The following is a 20219-nucleotide window of genomic DNA, read 5'->3' as shown; positions in this document are numbered from 1 at the left end:
TGATGGCCAAGCCTCAGGGTTTGATATTAATTATTGGGCCAAATCAGAGGAACTTCGTGGGAGCTCAGGACCATCAACCCGTAAAACCCTCAGTATATCAAAGCTATTCCCCTGCACAGTACGTGGCACTAATAATTTTCATTACCTTGGAGAGACATGGAAAATGCATGTGCTTTGTCAACTCTTTTTTATCCTCAAAACATATCTAATATTCTTAAATCAGGTTCAGATAAGCTAAATGTGTCCTAGTACAATTATGGTGTTAATCTAGCACCAAAACATTTGGAAATATAGTAAACTCACATCATTAGATGGGGCTTTTTGCTCTACAGTGTTAGTACATATAACTGTAATAAGATGAATTAACAATGTTTATTAAATGCCCACCCCTGCAATAGGCACAGAGAACACCATACAAAAGCACATAAATTACAATCCCCACCCAACAGGAGGCAGAATGAAAATATGGAAATAATGTAAGCTCTGGATCAGAAAGATCTGAAATTAAGCTCAGACTTTACTCCTTAACCATGTTCCTTTCTACCTTTCTGAGCCTGAATGTTCTCATCTGCAAGATGGAGGTACTATGGCTCTCACAGGGTGGTTGTGCAGATTAGAAGAGGTGGTGAAGCAGAGTGCTAAGAACATATTATACGTTCAGTAAAGGCCAGTTCTCTTCCTCCTGGCAACCTGGGAGCAGCAGTCCAACTCCAAAGGCTATGTTCTGAGCTGCTGACTGGACCCAGCTGCACAATTCACCTGTAGCTCAATTCTTGTTACCTTTCCGTCTCCATCTCATGGCTTACATCAGGCACTTGGATTCCTGGGTCAGAATGCCCGACTCAGGGCTGCCAGCTAGTGGCTACACGGTACTGGTGTCCTTTGCACCAAAGGAAATCACGGTCGTCAAGTGCAATGTGAAAGTATGTCCTGCAAGGCTCCCCCCCACCCCCCCGAGAACTCTTGATACTGTAATGCGGGGATCTCCTGTATCACATTCAAGTCCTTACCTCTTTTAGTGGAAGGATAAGTTTTGTAACCTGATCTTTTCCTACAAACTTGCCCAAGATTTCATAAGAGTCATAACTCTTGCTTCTTCGTGCCTCCATGACTTTGGAGAGGATCTGCTTTACTTCCTTCTCTTCAGCAATGGCACCAAACAACTCATGGTTAAAGATCTTTAAAAGAAAAAAGGCCAAATGGCAATCATGTGCACTCAGCAAGCTATGCCAACGTAAGCAGTCTCTGAAAGGACTTGGTATGTCCAAGTCAAGGGAAGCATGCTGAACTGGATTAAAATCAGACAGTAGGAAATTCTATTAGATTTCACTTTCTTCAATGTAGTTTAGGGACCAACTACTAAAAAAAATACAGAAACACTTCAAGCTTTATAACAATGGAAAACAAAAGAAGAATACTTCATAGATTTACATATATGATTATATAATATACAAACAGGTACCTTGTTTGATATTACCAAAGAGTAGCCTAATTTTTCTTTAAGAAATTCTCATATTTGTGGCTTAATTATCAAAATTAATGCATTTAATTAAAATTATCAGTCTATATTTTTAAATGAACAAACAAAAGATTATGTGCCATATTTAGGCTTTCTAATTCTACCCCACAAATTATATTACCCAATTTAAAGAGATTGTTACTAATTTTTCATGATTATTAATAAACCGCTGTTGAACATACTTTTTTACAAACACCAGACCACACCTTTAATTATAACTCATGACCTACCAGCCAACAGCAAAGTGCTTGTCTTATTTCATTTGAGTCTTAGCTTTCTAAACCTCTGCTAGCCTAAGACATAGTATATTATTTTCATTTTTATAGGCTATTATTATTTCTTATTTTGTGAACTGATTGGTGTCCTTTGACACCAATGATCTCTTAAAAAAAAAAAAAAAAAAAACTAGAATAGGGGAGGGTAATGGCTCAGTGGTAGAGTGAATGCTTAGCATGCATGAGGTCCTGGGTTTAATCCCCAGTACTTCCATTAAAAAAACCACATAGATAAATAAACCTAATCACCTCCCCCTACAAAATAAATAAATTAAAAAGCAACAACAACAAAAAAACCTAGAATAGCTTTTCTCTAAATCTTACCTCAATCATTATATCCAAACAAGAGTCTAAATTCCCAACTTGCAGCTTGTTGGTGAGGCCTTGCAGCAACATGTGAACAGTGAAAGTTAGGACGTGGACCTAAAATGAAATGTGTAATAAGAATACAAATGGTTAAGAACACCACACTACAAAAAAATAAGATCTAAAAGTCCTGCAAAGGGCACACTCAGACTATATACCTGTCATTACTGCAATGAGAAGCTTTGACAAAGGACATACTTCTATCACTGTCTGAAATCCTTCAACCAAGTGGTCACGTTGCACAAAAGATGCTTGGAAACACATCACCATGCTTAGAATCTATGATTGTGACTAAATCAGGTCAGTGATTTATAAAGAACAGCACAAGTCTTAAACCTTAAAAACCAACCTGTGAATTAAGGAGCCTGTCAATGCTGAATGCAGTGAAACCTGGCACAAAAAGTGTTATGAAGGAAACAAATAAGTTTTCCCCCTCAACAGTAACCATAGCTGACATTCTTAAGAGCTTTCTATGGGCTGGGCACTGGATTAATACATCACATGTTTCATTTTTAATCCTTGCCCATTCTATCTATGGTGTAGGGGCTATATTCTCAGCATTTTCAGATGAGGAAGATGAGGCACAAAGAGATAGAGCAACTTGCCCAAGATTACATGAGTAGGGAGTGGTGGGGTCAGGATCTGAAACCAGACAGGCTGGTGCGAGAGTATACACAGTATACAACAGAGTATGTCCTGTATCCTGCTTCCAGTGCTGTAAATTATCAAGGTAAACATCAGATAATGATCAAGGCTAAGAAAATACACTTGGCTGTCAATAAACAGATTGGATTTTAAAGGCATAATTTCATATATATCTGTTTACGATCTTTAAGTATTCATATATTTAAAATGTTTGCTGAGAGCATTATATAATTAAAAAAAAATCCTTTTGGGGGATAAAGAATGAAACTTGAAGAGTACAATTTTGGTTGTGTCCACTAATACTAATAGCCAAACTGCTGTTCTTGTATCCCTGTTCTACTTATTTTAATAAATAATGAGATGGACTGGAAGAACAGGTGGTTAGAGAAAAAAAGGGCTACTAGGTTAAACACCCTAGGTGTTCAATGAAAACATGTGAATGAATCCTCAAAGGCAGAGCTGTACTGTATTCATCCTTGTGTGCTCAGTGCCCAACAGCACCTCACACAAAATAGCCATGGAATATATGCTGGTTGAAAGAACAGAATAAAAATGGATACTGACAGGGGCTCCAGTTCCAGGTAAGATGGAGAAAGCACACTCTATCCTGTCTCCCACACCAAGTGCAGCTGTAAACCCTGGACTGGAAGCATGGAACTACTACTGGGGAAGAACACCAGAATGTGAGTACCGCCAAATTTCCAGTGAGTTTACCACTGTTTCCTGTCCAGCTATCCCCAGCCACCATGGAAATGGGTGCCAGGACGCAGAGAACTCTACGAGAAGTCCCGTGGCTTTAACAGTAGGAGAAGGAAATCAGGATGCTCCAAGAGAGTAAGGAAATCTCTCTCTCCCTCTCTCTCTCTCTCTCTCCCCCTCTCCCTCCCTCCCCCTCCTCTCGCTTTTTCTTTCTTTTCTCCATTTTCCTACATCCCAGCCTCCCAACCACCCAGTGGTAATGGTGGTGGCATGGGCCTAGAAATGCGGACTGCAGCAGCCACAACTCTGTGGGAGGGAAACCTTCCTCTCCCTCAGGGGGGCTGCAGTCCTGAGGGGGTGGAAAACCAGCTGCTTCTCTCCGTCCCACCATGGCCTGGCCTATGCGAGGGCACAGCTGTGGGTAGTGCACGGCAAAGTGGAAGAAATAGAGCTCCAGCTTTCTAGTTGGAGGTCTGACATGAACGGAAAAATTGAGCGTTAACAAAGAATCAGATGATATAAGGATAAGTGGAAACTGCAGAACTGAAAAAAAAAAAAACAATAACTGAAATAAGAGAACTCACTAGATGGGCTCAATAGCAGGATGGAGATTAAAGAAGGAGTCAGTGAACTTGAAGATGAATCAAGAGAAATTATTCAATCTAAACAGAGATGAAGAAGATTAAAAAAAAAAAAGAACAGAGCCTTAGGGATGGATGAGACAAAAAAAAAATATATATATATATATATATGTACATTTCACTGGAGTCCCAGGAACAGAGAAAGAGAGCAGTGTCAAAATAATGGTTGAAAACTCCCCAATGTGGTTGAGAAGCTCAACAAACCTCAAGCAGGGTAAACCCAAGAAATCCGCACTCATAATCAAATTGCTGAAAAATAAAGACAAAGTCTTCACAGCTGCCAGAGAAACATGACGCATTACTTAGAGGAGATGAATGAATGGCTTAATCATTCATCAGAAAGGCCAGAAGGAAGTGATAAGACATTTTTAAAGTGAAAGAAGAGAAATAACTGTCAATGTAGACAACGGCAATATCCTTCAGGAAAGAAGGTGAAATGAAGACATTCACAGGGGAAGGAAAATGAAGACAATCTGTTGTCACCACACCTGCTCTATGAGATTGCTAAAGGAAGTTCCTTAGACTGAAGGCAAATGATACCAGAAAGAAATCTGGAAATTCAGAAAAGCAGGAAGAGCAGTAGAAATGATAAATATCTGGGCATAGCTGAGGATTAAAAGCAAAAACTCTCACACTGCTTGATAAGTTTTTAATATATGACAATATAATACATAAATTATTAAACAAAGAAAGGGTGAACGGATCTATGTGATGATAAGTTTTTTTTGCATTCCACTTGAAGTGCCAAAATACTGATTCTAAGTAGATTATTAAAAATTAAGTATGGAAATCGTAACCCCTAGAGCAATCACTAAAAACTATACAAAGACAGACAGTCACAATGAATACTGCTATTCTTAGTATGTTAGACTTATAACCCATAGAATAGGAACTTTACCTCAGAACAAATTAGGACATGGAAAGTCAAGCTAACTACCAGGAGTCTGGCTGGGTACTTGAAAAAACAAGTTGCAGTGTTTCTCAAACTTCAGATCATGCAGGGATCTTATTAAAACGCAGATTCTGCATTTAGGAGGTATAGGTCCTAATTGCACGTCTAACAAGCTCCGAGGTGCTGCTGACACCACTCGTCCAGGGTCCACTCTTGGAGCAGAAGGACCTGGAGCTGGACAGCCATGTGACTACTCGAAGAGCTTTTTATTCCACCTGGCGCTCTTTTAATTTTTATGACTTATGTAATACGTTCCCACTCTTATTAAACAAGTGTGTGTATGTTCTTTATTGTTCACATTTTTGGCAATACATCTGATATATACTCATAAAGAACTTTATTAAGAACTCAGAGAATATAAAACTTGGTATCATGTGATTTGGGAGATAAAAACAGGTTATGTTACATATGTTACATAACCTGTTTTTATCTCCATAAGGATCTTAAAAAAAAAAAAAAAGAAAATCAACTATAGAGGCTTTCTTAAAAGCAGATTTTTAAAATACTGATTAGAAACTTTTGAATATACTTCCTATCTCAGTGGATGCACTTTACTAAAGACAGACTCAAATTACCATGACTTAGTGTTCAAATTGCAAATATTTGAACTCCAACCCAACTTGAATGTAAAGTATGTAGTGCAATTTACCTGATACCCACGGACAAGGGTACTCCGTAATTCTTTTAAAATATACTGTAGGTAATGCACACCCAGATCCTCTATTATTTTTGCGAGAGTGCTGCGTGCAATGTCTCTGATTTCCTGTGCTCTGTTCTTGAGGAGGGCACACACTTTCAGCAAAATACTAGAACATGAGAAATTGAAAAATGACTAACCAAATCAACAGAACCAAATAAAAACAAAAATATCTTTTTGTCTCTTAATTACTTATAATCCAAATTATCCAAATTAGGATTCTAAATCACAGCAAACTGGGACAGTACCTCTCTTCCTGACAAAAAAGATTCGAAAGTCAGGAAGAAAGAACCGATTTTTGAATTTCTGAACTTTTCTAATTTGTCACACAACCTACCTTGGCAGATTGGTTTCCATGACTTCTTGTGGAAGGGACTGCATTAGTTTAACCATGGCAAAAGCTAAAGGAACTCGAACCACTTCCTCATCATTCACAACCTTTGATTTTATGAGCTTGTGCTCTTCTTCCCTTTTAGTCTGTAAGAAAAATTCAGGTTAAACTAAAACAAAGATAAACAGATTAGGGACCTACCAACACTACAATCTTGTAGTTGAAAGATAAGTTCTTTTGATGTATCTTATATTCATTCCTAAGTTTAGTGTCTTAAAAAACAAACTCAATTATGCAATTTGATAACCCTCTGAAAATTATAAAAAATAATAGGAAACAGAATATTCTTTTCAAAGGAGCAACCAATCAATCAATTAATAAAGCCAAGTATTCACTGATGGGGGGTTAAGATTGCTGTGAAATATTTAAAATCACATAAAATTTGTGTTAATTGGGACTTTGAAGTGTTTAAGTGACATTGTTGGTACAGAAAAAATACAGTGCCTCAAATAAAGGTTATTTACAAATATATAAAATGAGGAAGTCAGTATTTTACACCAGGGATTGGCAAACTTTTTCCGTAAAGGGCAAGATAGTAAGAATTTCTGGCTTCATGGCCTCTGTTGAAGCTGCGCAATTTGCTGTTGTAATGCAAAAGGAGAATTAGATAATAGATAAATGAATGGGAGTAACTGTGTTCCAACAAAACTTGATTTACAAAAATAAGCTGCAAGCTAGATTCAGCCCAGGGGCCACAGTTTGCCAGCCCATGTTTTATACTGAGAAAGAAAGGCTCTGGCTTCATGAGAACACATTTCTAAATGTTACCCCTACTAACTAAGGGAAAGATGGATTTATGAACAGTAGAGAAGTGGCCAAGAAGCCTAAAGGGAAACATACTCTAATTTTTAATAACCTTTTTTGGAAATGGGAGTGATTTTTAATATCTACTTTGGAGATAGAAAAAGTATAAATCTACCATATCAAAATCCTAATAATGAAGGAGGAACATGACTACCTTAGCTGCAGGAGATGAACCCAAAGATAATGAGGTTAAGAGAAGGGAGCTAAACTCTGAGATGTAGACATAAAAGAAAATCCAAAAGCTGATGCCAACCCATATAGTTAGGAGCCTCAGTCTGACTGGACCCCACAGACACCTGAGTTCACACAGACCTGTTACGCCCCAAACAGAATGATTACCGTAGAGGCCAGGCATTTATGGAGCCTGGGTAGGATGTCCCCAGTTATGGTTCCTTGAATATTTTTAATTGTTCTCTCCAATTCTTCCTTATTCCGAGGAAGGAAAGAGACGGACTTCGTGATACACTCGGATTCCTTGGCTGAAGTCCCTTCAGCCGGGTCAGGGTTTTCCAGTTCTTCCTTGTTGTACGACAAAGTCTCACATCCACCTTCATCTTCCTTCTCGTCCTCATCTGTATGCTCTAATTCCATGGCATCGTGCTCGGGCAACTCAGTCACTTCTACCGTGTCTATATTTAGTAAAGGACAAAAGTCACTTTAAATCAAATAAGGAAACCACACGGTTGTGTTAAGTAGTCTTTTCTACCAACATCCAATAAAAATATCTAATCACCAACTATAGGCAGATCAGATAAGGGCTGAAGAAACATCAATAGAAGAGAGTGTTATGAGGGAGAGGGTATATATAGAGTGTGTGCCTAGCACGCACAGGGTCCTGGGTTCAATGCCCAGTAAGTCCATTAAAAATAAATAAAAACCTAATTACCATCCCCCACCAAATAAATAAAAATGTGAAATTTTTTTTTTTTAAAGTGTTACAGTTCTTTACTTTCTTGCAGCTTAGCATCTAATGAGGAACAGAGACAAGTGAAGTGACAATTATAAAAGGGTGTAGAACAGCAAGTACAGGGCACACATTGGGAGGCTGGGGAGAAGGAGGGCCCTTAACCAAAAGAAACCTTCCAAAATACTGTGGTTGGAGGTTTCCAAAAGCAGAAACCCACATTCATGAGCATGAAGAGCATAATGGCAGCCAACAGTTCTCATGCAGAAATGTCCCTGATTATAGGATTCAGCTCATTAAAAATTAGGCAGTACAGTATTGTGGGGGCAAATTCAGATTTGACTCTGCTAACAAGCCATGTGACTCTAGCCAATTAACTTAACCTCTGTGGGAGTTTGAGTCTTCACCAGTAAACTAGAGTTGGCACTTAACCCTACAAGGCTACTGTGAGAATTAAATGTGATGAACTATATAATGTGCCTAAATCAGCCACTTCACTCACTTTCAAAAAAAATGGTAGCTATTAGCCTTTCTTTCTTTACTGGCTGTGTAACTTTGGGAAAGTTACTTTACATCTGAACCTCCATTTCTCATATCAAAAATATGGGCTAACTAACACCTAAGGTTCTTATAAGGTTCTTTTGAAGACAAATGAGATAATGTCTATAAAAGCCCAGTTCACAGTAGGTGCTCAGTAACTCTTTTAAACTTCATTCATATCTAAGAAGAAAAAGACAGTTAAGCAAATTAAGTATTTTAATTTTTTAAAGTTTCTGTTTATGTGAAGTTTCAAAATGCAGATTCAACTGACTGAAGATAAACTAAGGGGCATTAGTACATTAATTATTTAAAACAAACAGTTCCTACAAATTCAAACCAGTCTTTGCTATTCGTTTTTGTGGTTCTAGTGTGACTTTACAGTGAATCAAAGAATTAGAAAATTCTGAGTAGGAAGGAATGGTGGAGTGGTGCAAACTGAGGGCCAGGATATTTCAATGTCTTTAACCAAAACAATTGGGATAAATACCTTGGCCTATTTAAGTGTTCATTCTTTTTGTTATGTTTCTGTGCTGGCTGGAACCTTTACTCTGATGTTCAAATATAAGCAGTAGTAATAGGTACCCTCACCTCATTCTGGTTTTAAAGCAAAAGCTTTTAATCTTTTACCATTGAATATGGTGTTTCCTTAGATTTTAAAAGGCATCTTTTAATGGGTTAAGGAAACTTCTATTTATTCCTTGTTTAATAACTGCTTTCATCATAAACAGATATTGAATTTATTCAAATGTTTCCCCTGTGTCTATATAGATGACCACATTTTTTTTATGATAATGTGTTAAAGTTCCATTAACCAATCATACCAATTTCATGAGTTAGTGGGGGCTTCTTATTTTTCAATTGGTTGAAATTATCTGTTTCTTGTGTGTTTGTATAATTTGTCTATAAAACAGTCTAGACCTGACGTTTTCAACAGAGGATTTTTAATTACAGATTCAATTACTTTAATTTTAGAGATCTATTCAGATCTTTCATTCTTCTGAAGTCAGCTTTTGTATTTTATTTTTCTTAGAATTTGTACATTTCACCCAAATTTATACATTTCAAATTTACAAATGCAAAGATCATAATACTACTTAACCTTTTTCATTTAACTGTGATCTTTTAAAATTCTTAATATTACTTATGCCTTCCATTGTCATTGGTCAGTCTTGTCAGAGGTTTGCCAACTTATAATATTTTCAAAGATCAATTTTTAGCTTTGATAATCTTTTCTATTGTATCTACTTTATATTTCATTAATTGTTGCTCTAATTTTAAATTCTTATACTTTCTTTGCATTCATTACCTAATGTTTTTTCCATTCATTAAGGTGATATAATTGGATTTCTATGTAAATAATCTACAGCTTAGATTTTTTTCACTCATACAATTTAGACTGGCCTTCTCTATTGCTAAATAAGTTTTTACAAAAATACTCCAATCATTCATTTTAACTTCCTCCTGACTCATTCACTGGTTACTGCGACAAGAGTAGGAAAAAGGAGTAAGCTGAATTTCACCATCTTTAATTCATGATCATAAATTATCTGGGAATAGGAAGGAAATCTGGTTTAACAAAGTATTAAACACTTACTTTCTTCATTCTGAATTTTTCTCATTTGTTCTTCAAGAGTTTTGTGGTCAAAGTGGAATGCTTCTAACACTATCACTAGCAAACTGTTAAAAAAAATTTCACAGAAACGTTCATTTGATGAATAATATCATTTGACTATTAAAAGAAGGGAAAATGTAAAGACTTATAAACATTAAAATTATTTTTTACTAGTTTTAGGTATTGTTGACTTTAACAAGTCTTAGTATCATGTCATTAACACAACATAAAAAGAAATTGAGATTATGGAAAGTCTATTTCAGAAAATAATAAAAAATTTACATTTTAAAAGCCAAACAGAAATAAGAAGCTTGACCATACCTGACACCTAACTTTTGATTAATCTGTCCTGTCTGTAAGACGTGAATGAAATGCTTCAAGTAATATATATATGCTGACCAAGAGAGATGCTTGCAAATAGCTCCAATAACCTCTGTGGCAGCAATGGTTATATTTTCATGCTGTAAAACAAATCAAGAGCACCAATACAGAATAAATACTTGCAATAAGATACATACCTAACTTGGTACATTAAAAAACAGACACTAGGTGATGAGCAATTAAAGAAAGGCAAGAATACCCAAACTATATCCCATTTTTTTACCCCCGGCTTGAAAAAAAGATGCTGTCAATTATAGAAATAACATCTTCCTTTTATTAAAAGATATTACCACAGTTTTGATTCTGTTCTACTCAGACCTCCCTGATGTGCTCAAGCTACAGACTGTGAATGATGTAAATTCAATGTGTAAAAGTTGATAAATGTGCCAAGTTAGATTGCACTGCTCAGCATTCAAAAGTACACTGCCTTGGAGATACCTCTTTCAGACCATGATGAAGAACAGGAACTGGATTTACCTTTATAATCTTAAACTAGAAAAGGAGACAAAAAAATATGAAATAGTTTTCAGACTTTGGACATCAAACAGTATAGGACAGTGATTCCTGAGATAAAGGAAACAAATGAAATGAGCCTTATAATTACCCCAATTCACTGTGTGAGGTTAACTGTCAGGTCATAGCACAGGAGAAGAAACCCAAAAAAGGGCCCTGTGTCTCCCTGAGTTAAGCAGGCAGAGGTGAGGCTGTGGTAGCCAGAGTCCACAGGACAGAGTATCAGACAGTAGAGAGCTACACAGAAAGAAAAGCTGCCCAGAGAAAGAGCCTGTAAGTCTTCAGCAGAGAGTAAGAGTAAGTGAGTGAGTAAGAAAGTGACAGGGAGAGAATCACCAAAAATGGAAAGATGAAGCAATCATCAAAGAGCTCATAGGGATGAGAATAGTTCATGTTCCTATCAGCCAGAATGAAAAACCCCATGACACATGGAGCATTAGGTATTCAGGTACTCAGAAACATAGAGCCTCATCAGCAGGGTCAAATTAGCTCTAGACCAAAGGCTGCTCCTGCCTAACAAAGCTTAGAAGTGAGCCTCAAAGGGACCAGACTACTCAGAAATAGCCTAACTGCATCTGAAAAGTATTCTCAGGAATACTTAGGGAAATACAAAAAGACCTAGCCCCAGCAAAGTCAAATTCACAGTACCTGGCATCTGAAAAATAATGACCGGGCATACAAAGAAGCAGAAAAATAACACTAATGAGAATAAAAATTAACCAATAGAAACAGACACAGAAATGACACAGATGATATAGACTTAGTAGACACAGACATTAAAACAATCAATATAATTTGATTCCATATGGTCAAGAAGCCAGAGGAAAGCATGAGCATGTTAAGGAGAGACATGTGAGATTTAAAAAAGGCCCAAATTGAACTTTTAGAGGTGGGAAAGACAATTCTGAGACGAAAGACACACTGGATGGGTTTAACACCAGATTAGACACTACAGAAGAAAACATTAGTGAACTTGAAGACACAGGGATAGAAAAATGAAACAAAATGGAACCCAGAAAAGGGGGGAAAAATTATTAAGAAAAAAGAAGAATTCATGAGTTATGGCACAATTTGGAGTGGCCTAACATATAATGGAATCTCCAAAGGCTAGAAGGGGAACCAAAATATCTTTGAAGAAGTCATGGCCAAAAACTTCCAAGTTTGATGAACAATACAAAGCTACAGATTCAGGAAGCTCAACAAACCCCTTAAGCACATGAAGGAAACTACACTAATCACATACAAATGGCTTAAAACTAGTGATAAAGAGAAAATTTTAAAGCAAGCTAGGGGGAAAAAATACATTCTACTCAGAGGAACAAAGAATGGCTTCTTTTGGAACCAACCCCCCCACCTCAGAAGTCAGTAGAGCAGTATCTTTAAAGTACTAGGGGGGAAAAAACAAAAGCTGTCAAACCAGAATTCCAAATCTAGAAACACTATCTTTCAAAAACAAAGATAAGAAAAGACAAATAAAACCTGAGAGAATTCATTACTGGTAGACCTGTACTACAAAAAATTTAAAGGAAGTTTTCCCTCTAGCAATAAAATGATACAGGATGAGTATCTGGATATATATAAGGAATGAAGAGCACTGGAAATTACAAATATGTAAGCAAATAGAAAAGATCTTTTCCTTATTTTAAAAGATCTCTTTAACAGGTAATTGAATGAAGCAAAAACAACAGTATCTTATGTGGTTTAAAACTAACGTATAGGTAAAACTTAGGACAAAAAAGTTGAAGACAGTCCTAAATTCAAATTCTGGTTCTGACTCTGTGTCTTTGAGAAAGTTACATAATCTCACTCATTCTCAGTTTATACTCCTATAAAATAGTGGTAACAGTCCCTACCCCACAGGGTTGAGTTGTGGTGAGGAAGTCAGATTACACATTAAACTACTTAGAACAGTATCTCTATCTGGCATAGTGCTAAAGGAAAAGGCAGCTGTTTTCATTTCATTTCATTTCTTATGAGCCATTTGGGAAAACAATGAGTCTGCTGATTAGTGGAGTTAATCAGAATTAAGTCCTACGATACAAAAATAAACGTATGCTTAGTAATGTGATCATTCCTAAGAGGGGAAATATTTTGTGGTTGGCCTTTGTGAGCTAATAATAGTGAAAATAAAAATAATAGCCACCATTTTTAGAGCATTTACTATGTGCCAGGCACAATTAAGGGCTTTAGAACTATTCTTAAGCCTGTAATGATGGTGACAACATCAGTATGGATGCCACCAATGCCATATACATTTGGGAAAAGTGTGTCATGATTTGGGGAGAGGTTTACTGGTTTCTAGATCTAATGCCCTACCTTGAGCATTTTCTCATCAAAAACTGGAGTCATGGCATAAGGCATGATGTAATTCTGAAGAGATTTAGAAGACAGCACAATTTTGCCTTCCGTTAGTTGTTTTGCCAGTTTCTTCAAGGCTCTTGCTCTTCTGTGGATCTGTGTTTGATAAAATATAAATTAGTTAATGAATAATCTCACCTACAACCAGCTCCATTTCAGTCTCATGTTCCTTTTCCATGAAAAGATTAAAGGAGTGAAATATAGTCCATGTGTTACATAAGCAAACACCTGTGCCTTAATTTGTTCCAGAGACATAATTCATAACATTTCTTTGCCAATGGAGAGTATTTAAACTTCTGAGGAAATGTCAGGGAAAGGTGACACTATTACTGTGGTTTGCAATAGTACCAAGGAAATCAGACCCCAGGGAACAATCTCCTTCTATGCAACCTTCTATGCAAATTTGATGATCAGGAAGTCCAAGGAATGAGAAGCTCAAAACTTTTTGGAAAATGAAAATAGATCTTTTAAAATGAGACAGAACTATTTGAAACGCTTGTTTTATAGACGGGGGGAAAAAGCAGAACTGCCTTCTACCTGAATGTGCTTCATATTCTCAAAGAAGTCTGTTTCTGGATCATGGCAATCGGTAAGCTGCACCAAGTCTTTAAATTCTGGTTGATTTGGAAAGGTTTGAATTAAACAGGAAAGCAGCGTGGTATAATCCTGTTGAACACTCTGCAAATACCAAGTTGAGAAAAAAAACTTTTTTATTTTAAAAAGAATTTGCTTCTTAGATAATACAAAGAAACACCAAAAAAGTCATTAGAATTTTTTAAAAAAGCAAAGCATTCCCAATGCAAAAAACTATATAAAGTCAGAAGTGATCGCTCTCCTTTCCAGTCCCACTTCTCCATTAAAAGTTTGGTGAATATTTATACAATCTAGTATTTTAATTAAGTGTACTAAGCCTGACTGCTTTTCTACAAAACAACAGCAGAAGTAGGGAAAAATAAAACCCAAACCCAAACCCACAGACAGCAGTACTTAAAAGATAAGATTATAACTGCAAACCCCAATACCTCTGTCTGGCTCTTCAACCCCTTCCTCAGTTTCTCCAGGAGTGAACGATGAATGACTTCTCTATATTCTTTCTCTGTGACATCCAAGGCAGCAAGCTTTTTGATGACAGTCATCAAGCACATGCTTGCATTATCACTTAAAGACATGTCTCCTAACTGGACACAGGGAAAAACCCAAATTATTCTGTGCAATAACTATAATATGGAATGTTATTTCCTAATGAAAGAGTTTATAATATTTAGTCCCTGTTCTGTGTAAAATTCTCTACTAAGAAATGTCCCAAGAGTACTTCATATCTAAGGAAGAACTAAGCATAGGGTTGTGAGGAATATAGTAAATGATTTTGAAAAATCATGCTGAGAAATGTCATTATTCCAGAAAATACTACAAAATGTACTCTTTGATTAGCTTTATTTCTCAAAGCAAACAGAATAAAAGGTTCACTAAAGCTAGTTTTCAAAATTCAAAATCAGGTGGTCACTTAGAATGACAGAGTTGGCTGGTGTAATACTGGTTAGCTGCTTCAGAGTTCCTGGTTTGAAGAATGTAGGTTATGGGTAGAGAGAAAGTATTCTCAACTCAGCCAACCAGGCAGTGCTGTAGAATTCCTCATGTTGAAATCTGATAAGATATATGAAGAAGGAGCCCCAAATAGGGAGAATACTTTCCCTTATTTTACTTAATCCTTAATATCAGATGAGTAACTATAAAATGCCACAAAGAGATTACTGATGCCACTACATGGTTAACTACTAATCAAGGGTTTCATTTTCCACATTTTTTAGTTTTAATTCATTTTAGCAACATGGTACTTAACATATGTAGTTCCAAATCCCACTTATTTCTACTATATCAATAAAAGAGGGCAAACTGTCAAATATAGCTGCATAACTTTAAATACTTGATATTTAGCTGACACATTATAAAATTCACTCTTCTAAAGTGTACAATTCAATGGTTTTCAGTATATTCAGAAGGTTTTAAAACCAAAGCCACTATTTAATTTCAGAACATTTCCATCAGCCCCCCCCCAATGAAACCTTGTACCCATTGGAAGTCACTCCCTTTTCCTCCCGCCCCTGCAGCCTCTGGTCACCACTAATTTACTTTCTGTCTTTATGGATTTCCCTATTCTAATACATAGCTTTTTGACTTTGCAAAGTGCTTCCATATGTCTTATTTTACTCAAAATATTTGCCTTTCAAAACATGAGAATAACAATATGGTATTTGCCAAACAAAATATTCTAAAACTGAAAGAAATTTTAGACTAAAAAATCCCATCATCCTCAAAAAACAGATTAAGAAATTAGGTTGTGCTATTGTATTATCAAAATAAAAAAGAATTCATAAATTTTTCCTGTAAAAACCTACCTCCATGTTATAGAAACAGTTATGCATGACTGGAATTAGGTAGTTAACATCCATGGTTTGCATCTCTTTAATATAAGAGGTGATGACCTGGAACGCTGAGAAGCGAACGTCAAAGTTGATATCATCAAGATGTCTCTGATCAAAGGCGTTAAGCTATGAGAAATGCCATTGAAACCACGTAAATAAAGGTACATAAATTTTAAAGAGTAATAATACCTTTGAAGCAAAAGAGAACTAAGATTTTTTTTTCTTACCTTGACAACATCAGTAATATATTTTAATCCACTCTCAAAATCAGAAAGAGTCTAAAGGTAATGAAAACAATATATTAGTGAATAAAACGTTAACTTTTCTGTCCTTCTCCCTTTGACTCCCTGTCCCCACTCAAGTTTATATGGAAACATCGTATCAGGACCAAGAAAGCTGCTAATATATGTTCCATGTCATAGTGATCTTTTTAAAAAGGGGTGATTTAGGATAAAAATGAATTATTACAGACCTGGAAAACTGTACAAAGCAATTGTCTTGACAACTTGTTCTTAATAACTGAGAAGAGTTTTGCTAGAGGCTTGAGGAAGCTTGTGGGCTCCAGACAGTGTTTTAACAGGTTTTGTACTGTCACCAGGATATCAACCTCTGTGTCCTTAGGAAGAAATATTGAAAGAAATCACATTTCAGTAATTTATAAAGCTGGTCAACTTGGCTTTAATATATTACAGAAAACAAATAAATATGAGTAAGAGATAAAAGTAGTAATAATTAGAAAAGTTATTTCATAGTCCTTTAAAAGTTCTTAGCATTTTAACTTAACAAAAAGCCCACAACAGTGTCCATTAGTTTCTTCCTTTAATTCTAATAGAAAACATGCATGGTTTTGAAACATAATTTCTTCTATTTTCTAGTCAAAAAAGAGCCAAGAAAAATGAACTTGCTGAGGAAAAATATACACTTCTGGTTGTTCACAAATCTGTGGTCTTCTAAACTGAATTACTAGGTGGTAAGAGTTATTCAGTATAACTACTAAGGACTTATAAACAAGTTTGAGCCTCAGGAAGACTCTTAATTAAAACTGAACTAGGGTTTAAAAATCTTATCAGGAACTCTTAGCTATGTCTGAATATTAAAATAGTCTGACTTTTCATTCAGTTTTGCCACTGTGATCCGTATTTAAGATCAATGAATATCCTGAGTTCCAGATTTGTTACCCATCAAAGTCAGAGAGAAAAAAAAAATCCTGAAATGGATTAGAAAGGAAAATGAAGGGTAACACTATTAATATAATGGTAGATGATGACTCCACCTTCTTCTCTGCCCCCACTCCTAATTCTGTCCCAATTTTCCCCCGCTGGTTTCTTCCACCCACCCACCCTTCCTTCCTTCCTTCCTTCCTTCCTTCCTTCCTTCCTTCCTTCCTTCCTTCCTTCCTTCCTTCCTCCCTCCCTCCCTCCCTCCCTTCCTTCCTTTCTTTCATTTTATTTTTTGGGAGGTAGGTAATTAGGTTTACTTATTTATTTATTTTTGGAGTAGGTACTGGGGATTGAACCCAGGACCTTGGATATGCTAAGCATGCCCTCCACCACTTGAGCTATTACCTCCCCTCTCTGTTTTCAATTTTATATTTCTGTCTAAAGTCATTTCACAAATACTCTGGGACAAATATATCACAGACTCTAACCAATAAAATTATTGTTCACAAATAAACCTAAAAATAAAGTGCCACTTTAAAGCAAATAAATGTCCTGCGAATTCATACCTGAGCAATATTACCACGATGGAGGAAAGGAAGGAGGAGCGTGATGAGCAGAGAACTTTGTTCTTTGTCTTTCATAAACTTGCTGATCCTAGAGAAGGAAAAAAAGGAGATACGAATGGAAGATACACAAGTTAAGAGCATTTCTCTAAGTTCCACTTCCTGTAGAAAAACATCAGTGCTGAAAGACCCAGGTGGCATTTACGTACGTGTGCGTGTGTAAAAAGTCTAACTCACTTATTCAGCAGCGCCCACTCTTATTCTCTCCAACTTCATGTTCTTGGTTACTAGTCTATTATTTCTGTAACATCTGATTGTGTAGGTGAGTTATAGTAAACTACAATGCTATAATTGCTTATTTTGCAAGGAAATAATGTTTTTATGTGCCAAGACTTAGCTAAGGCTTTATCCACAGTATTGCAATTTAACTCCCACAACAGCCCTACAACGTAGGGATTATTACCCCCATTTTGCCCAGAGAAAACTGAGGCTCAGAGAAGTTGATGTCACACAGCTAGGAAGTGGTAGAGCAGTCTTTCAAAGCCGTCCTTCTGGTGCCTAATCACTTATCATCTTCTCACTACCACACAGCCTATGATAAAACTTAACGAGTGCATTTAGTGTGCTTGCCCATTCTGTGTAACTTAGAAAACCACTAGTATAAATAAAACATTTTTTTAAGTTCCTGGAAGATTCTAATATAGCATATTTTGTGGTTGTTGAAAATAACATAAAAAAATAAACTTTCAACAACTAAGTCCTGCAACAATTTAGAGTTTAAGATAGAATCATTTTTTTGCATTCATGTTTACCAACCTCATACTTTATAGAAATCACAATTATATACTACCAGGTCTACTGCCAAAGACAATCTTTAAAAACCCTTGCAAGATCTTTTTTTAAAAAATATTTTCTTTTTGGGTAATTAGATTTTAACTTTTTTTGGTAACTATATTTATTGCTTGATTGGTTGGCTGATTTATACATATATTCATACAGACATACAGAGGTACTGGGGATTGAAACCAGGACCTTGTAAGTGCTAAGCTCATACTACCACTGAGCTATACCCTCCTGACCCAAGATCTTCTTAACTCTTAAAAAACAAACAAAACAAAATGCTCTTTTAAATTAATTATTTTTATCAATTATACTAAAAAAATCAAAACCATGATCTCACCTAACTCAAAATTTTAATTTAATTTAATTTTAACAAAATATGCAAAGGCTAAACAAGCATTAGTTTAGCCTTTTAAGAGATATCTTAGAGTTTTGAAGTCTGTTTCATAATTAAATGAAGGCAGATGTCATAAAAGGTTTATTCCAGCAGAGAAAGAGAATTCTACATCAACTTAAAAACAGAGGGCATTTAAAATACTGAAAACCTTTTTACCTTGTTAAAACAAATGAAAAATCAAATATGATTTAAAAAAAATTAAAACCACAGGTGGTAATGTTATCTTTCAAGGACAAAGATATCACTTACTTTGAAAGAATGCCGAGTTCTTTACTGACTTGTGCTCTGTTCTTCTTCTTTTTCACCTTTTCTGCACTTATTGTGGTCTTGCTGAGATACTGGAGAATTGCAGGTACATGAGGTAGAATTAATCGTCCTCCTATTGTGATAGACTCTGAAATAAATAGTGATAAGTGTACTGATTTTAATTAACTGGACTCTTAAAGGATAATTATACAGTATCTTCCTAATGACATAAAAGGAAGGCACCCAATGACCATGAAAATTTAATAAATTTCAACTCTAAAAATGAAGTAACTTTCTTCTTAGTTAAAATAGCTATATTATTAGCTAAATTAAAATTTTATGAGACCCCCTTAACGTTTTATTTAAACCATTTTTGGTAGTACTAAAAGAATTGTTAGGATAATACGTTAGGAAGAATTCAGAGACATGACAATGAGAAATCATTTAATAATGTCCTGGAAGACAGTTGAGCTCTGGAGTGTAAATGATCTGAATTTCTACTCACTCCAAAGAATTCAGTTTATATATACAAATTGGTATTAATTCCTAGAGAAAAGAAACTCTTTTAATGGCCTAGGTTATTAAAAAGAGTCAGATTCTATCGATTCTTCCATTCCGAGAGAAAAAGCCATACCTCAGAAGTGTAAGAATCATTTGCTTTGGGTGGCTTACGTACCATCTGTGCTCTCTGTGTATACGCATCCAGTTACTGGCAAGCTCAAAACTGTGTCTGTGGGTTCAAAATCTGGAAGGCTAAGAAGGTCATCAGCTATCTCCATCACAATACTAGCTGTGGCCTCAGAGAGATTCTTTGCTGAGAGAATTGCAAAAACGTTGGTCAGGATATCACATTCCGGGTGCCCAGGTTTCTGTTTAGCCAGGAAAGGGAAATATCTGCAAGAAAAAACACTGAAATAGTCATCTTCTTTCTCAATATGTTTCTAAATACACGTTCCATGTGAATGTTCACACTGAGCTTAATGAACACATAAATGTGCTTATGTGTGCATATGAATGTTAATGAGATTACTCAAAAGGGAAATTACTTTAAAATCTAAAATTTGATATATAATAATTCTAGGCACCTTACATTGTAAGGTGTATGTATATTTCTTACTTAATCCTCATAACACCTCTATGAGGTAGTATCATTATCCCCTAATTTACAGATGAAGAAACAGAACTGTCCAAAGCCACTGAGCTAGTAAGTGGTAGGACGGTATATCTGAACCGCAGTCTAAGCCCTTCTGAAAGAAATGTATTGAAAACATGCTATTTTTCAATTACAAGACT

At 35.9% G+C, this 20219-nt stretch overlaps 1 protein-coding gene across 1 annotated transcript in view; it reads right to left on the bottom strand.

The window, feature by feature from the left end:
• The window catches only part of UTP20 (UTP20 small subunit processome component), an 85989-nt gene that overhangs the window by 16466 nt on the left and 49304 nt on the right, over window positions 1–20219 (bottom strand). The window contains exons 30-45 of the mRNA XM_031462948.2: window positions 19603–19820; window positions 18930–19074; window positions 17447–17534; window positions 16193–16336; window positions 15948–15998; window positions 15694–15846; window positions 14320–14475; window positions 13835–13975; window positions 13256–13393; window positions 10367–10506; window positions 10028–10110; window positions 7329–7618; window positions 6132–6271; window positions 5747–5903; window positions 2119–2217; window positions 1011–1178 (exon numbers count right to left, since the gene is read on the bottom strand). Of these exons, the coding sequence (XP_031318808.2) occupies window positions 1011–1178; window positions 2119–2217; window positions 5747–5903; window positions 6132–6271; window positions 7329–7618; window positions 10028–10110; window positions 10367–10506; window positions 13256–13393; window positions 13835–13975; window positions 14320–14475; window positions 15694–15846; window positions 15948–15998; window positions 16193–16336; window positions 17447–17534; window positions 18930–19074; window positions 19603–19820 (2311 nt within the window). The remainder of the gene's footprint in view (window positions 1–1010; window positions 1179–2118; window positions 2218–5746; window positions 5904–6131; window positions 6272–7328; window positions 7619–10027; window positions 10111–10366; window positions 10507–13255; window positions 13394–13834; window positions 13976–14319; window positions 14476–15693; window positions 15847–15947; window positions 15999–16192; window positions 16337–17446; window positions 17535–18929; window positions 19075–19602; window positions 19821–20219) is intronic.

Source organism: Camelus dromedarius, chromosome 11, assembly GCF_036321535.1.
Source record: "Camelus dromedarius isolate mCamDro1 chromosome 11, mCamDro1.pat, whole genome shotgun sequence".
Taxonomy (NCBI): Eukaryota; Metazoa; Chordata; class Mammalia; order Artiodactyla; family Camelidae; genus Camelus; species Camelus dromedarius.
The sequence above is the reverse complement of the archived record's forward strand: the minus strand, read 5'-3'. Positions and strand labels throughout refer to the sequence as shown.